Genomic DNA, 2,661 nt, shown 5'->3' with positions numbered 1-2,661 from the left:
TGAAGATTTACAGCCTCGGAAACCGTATACAGGGTCGCTATGAGTCAGAACCGACTCCACGGCACATGAAAACATCAACAACAACAAACAAATCTAAAAATGTGATAAAAATAATATTGGCATTTTTTTTCTCCTTTGTAATTTCTTACAGAGTGCTAGAGAGGAATTAATTAGGTGGGAAGAAGGTAAAAAATGGCAAACCAAAGTAGAAGGAATTCGCAACAAATTAAAAGAGAAAGAAGGTGAAGTGTGTACTCTAACAAAGCAGTTGAATACTTTGAAGGATCTTTTTGCCAAGTGAGTTTAAGTTTAATCACAAAACTAATAAAACTTTATATGTAAAGTTTTAGTGACATTGAAGTTGTATAGTTTTATCATGATTCATAATGTGACAAAGTTTCTAATTTTTATTTTTATTTTTTCCTTATGATTCACTACTTTTATGTTCTGTAGAATGTATTTTAAGTATACTTGAACAGTTATAATTGGAGGTTCTTGTGAATAAGCTTGCTCATAGAAGGTATAGAATGATCCAATCGTCATATATTGCTCTGATAGTGAATATACTACAGATACTGTATATTATCTATGTATTTTTCATGATTACATATTGAATCATACAGAGCTGATAAAGAGAAACTGACTTTGCAGAGGAAACTAAAAACAACTGGTATGACTGTTGATCAAGTTATGGGAGTTCGAGCTTTGGAATCAGAAAAAGAGTTGGAAGAATTAAAAAAGAGAAATCTAGACTTAGAAAGTGACATAACTTACATGAGGTAAGCTATTATGTGTGATGTGTTATCCATTTGTAATGAAGCAAAAATTGACTAATAATAACTCAAACCAATATTTTTAATGAGTTTAATATACTTTGCTTTTCAGTGTCTCCTTGAATTGAATATTGTGCTCCAGATCAGATTTGATTAAAATACAGTATATCGTTAGCATAATTTTCCACCCACCATCTGTTGTTGTTGATAAGTGCTATCAAGTTGATTCTGAGTCATGGCAACCCTGCTTAGGGTTTGTGAGGAATTGTTGGTGGGTTTCAACTGCGGAACCACTGACCTTGTGGATGGCAGTTTAGTGCTTATCATACAGTGCCACACCAGGAGTCCAGAAAGTTTCATCCAGAAAGCTGGTAGATTTCAACTGCTAACCGTTGGTTAGCAGCCCAACATGTGTACCCCTCTACGCTGATTTGGTCAATACAGTATGCTTTTTAAAATTATTATTTTGACTGCCTTGTGTTGAGCTTGCAATAATTAAAATCTTTGGCTCTTTTAGCTTTCAGCTAGATTTTCTCAGCTCTTCTTTCTGTATTTGAGTCTTTGGTGATGTACTCAGTGCTTTGGTTCTTTTTTGTTAAATATTTTTTATTGGAGTTTATTGGAGTACATTGTTATTCAAGGAGCTCTGGTAGCATTGTGGTTACCAATCAGGCTGCAAAGTGCAAGGTCAGCCGTTCAAAACTACCAGCTGTTCCACAGGAGAAAGATGAGGCTCTCTGCTCCCGTCAAGATTTACAGCCTCGGAAACCCTGTACAGGGTCGCTATGAGTCAGAACCGACTCCACGGCACATAACGAACAACAACATATTGTTATTCAATAAAGTGCACATAGTTTAAGTATAACTAGATTATTTAGCATGAAGTGGACATATATGGGTCCACCTAACATCAGCAAACAAAACATTTCAAGCACACCAGAATCCTGACCCCAGTTCTAATTACTACTCACTGCCCCTTCTTCAAAGTTAATCACTATCCAAACTTCCAATACCATATATTAATTTAGACCATTTTCTTTTTAATTTCATGAAATTGAAATTATTCAGTGTGTTTTTGTGACTTCTAAAAACTTCAGCATTAAAATTGTGAGATTTATCTAGGTTGTATTTATTCATTTCATCCTTGAATATAGTGTATAATATGAATATATCATAATTTTTGCATTCTACTGTTGATAAACATTAGCTTATTTCAGGTTTTTGACTCTTTTGAATAACACTGCCAGGGAGAGTCTTGCTTATTATGCCTTTTGGTGCATTTATATGCACATTTGTTTTGTGGGAATGCCAAGGCCTAGAATTTCTGGGTTATTTGACTTATGATTTTAGTAGATAATGCCATGTGATTTTCTAATATTTGTCCTCCTACAAACAGTAAATGACAATTTTGGTTGTGCCACAGCTTTACCAACTTTGTGTCATTCTGGTGAATATGTATATATATGGTAGTGGTGGTGGTGGTGTGCTGTAGAGTCAGTTCTGACATATAGCGACCCTGCATAGGACTTCTGAGGCCGTAAATCTTTATGGGAGCAGAAAGCCTCATCTTTCTCCCATGGAACAGCTGGTGTTTCAAACTGCTGACCTTGAGGTTGTAGCCCAACTCGTAACCACTACACTACCAGAGCACCTTAAATATATAGATAGATAGATATGGGGGGAAAAAAAAGATATATATATATATAGTTGTTGTTGTTAGTTGCCATAGAGTCTTTTACGACTCATAGCAACTCTATGCACAACAGAATGAAACACTGCCTGATCCTGGGCCAACCTCACAATTGTTGCTATGCTTGAGCCCATCAATGCTGCCACTTTGCTGATCCATCTGGCTGGGGGTCTTCCTCTTTTTCTCTGACCCTCCACT

General features: G+C 35.9%; 1 protein-coding gene across 1 annotated transcript in view; it reads left to right on the top strand.

The window, feature by feature from the left end:
- Nucleotides 1-2,661, top strand: part of CEP290 (centrosomal protein 290kDa) — a 185,412-nt gene that overhangs the window by 116,345 nt on the left and 66,406 nt on the right. Inside the window, exons 41-42 of the mRNA XM_006870704.1 lie at nucleotides 152-297; nucleotides 624-779. Coding sequence (XP_006870766.1) covers nucleotides 152-297; nucleotides 624-779 — 302 coding nt within the window. The remainder of the gene's footprint in view (nucleotides 1-151; nucleotides 298-623; nucleotides 780-2,661) is intronic.

Source organism: Chrysochloris asiatica, unplaced genomic scaffold, assembly GCF_000296735.1.
Source record: "Chrysochloris asiatica unplaced genomic scaffold, ChrAsi1.0 scaffold00149, whole genome shotgun sequence".
NCBI classification, from domain to species: Eukaryota; Metazoa; Chordata; class Mammalia; order Afrosoricida; family Chrysochloridae; genus Chrysochloris; species Chrysochloris asiatica.
This window is presented reverse-complemented; position numbering and strand designations above follow the sequence as displayed.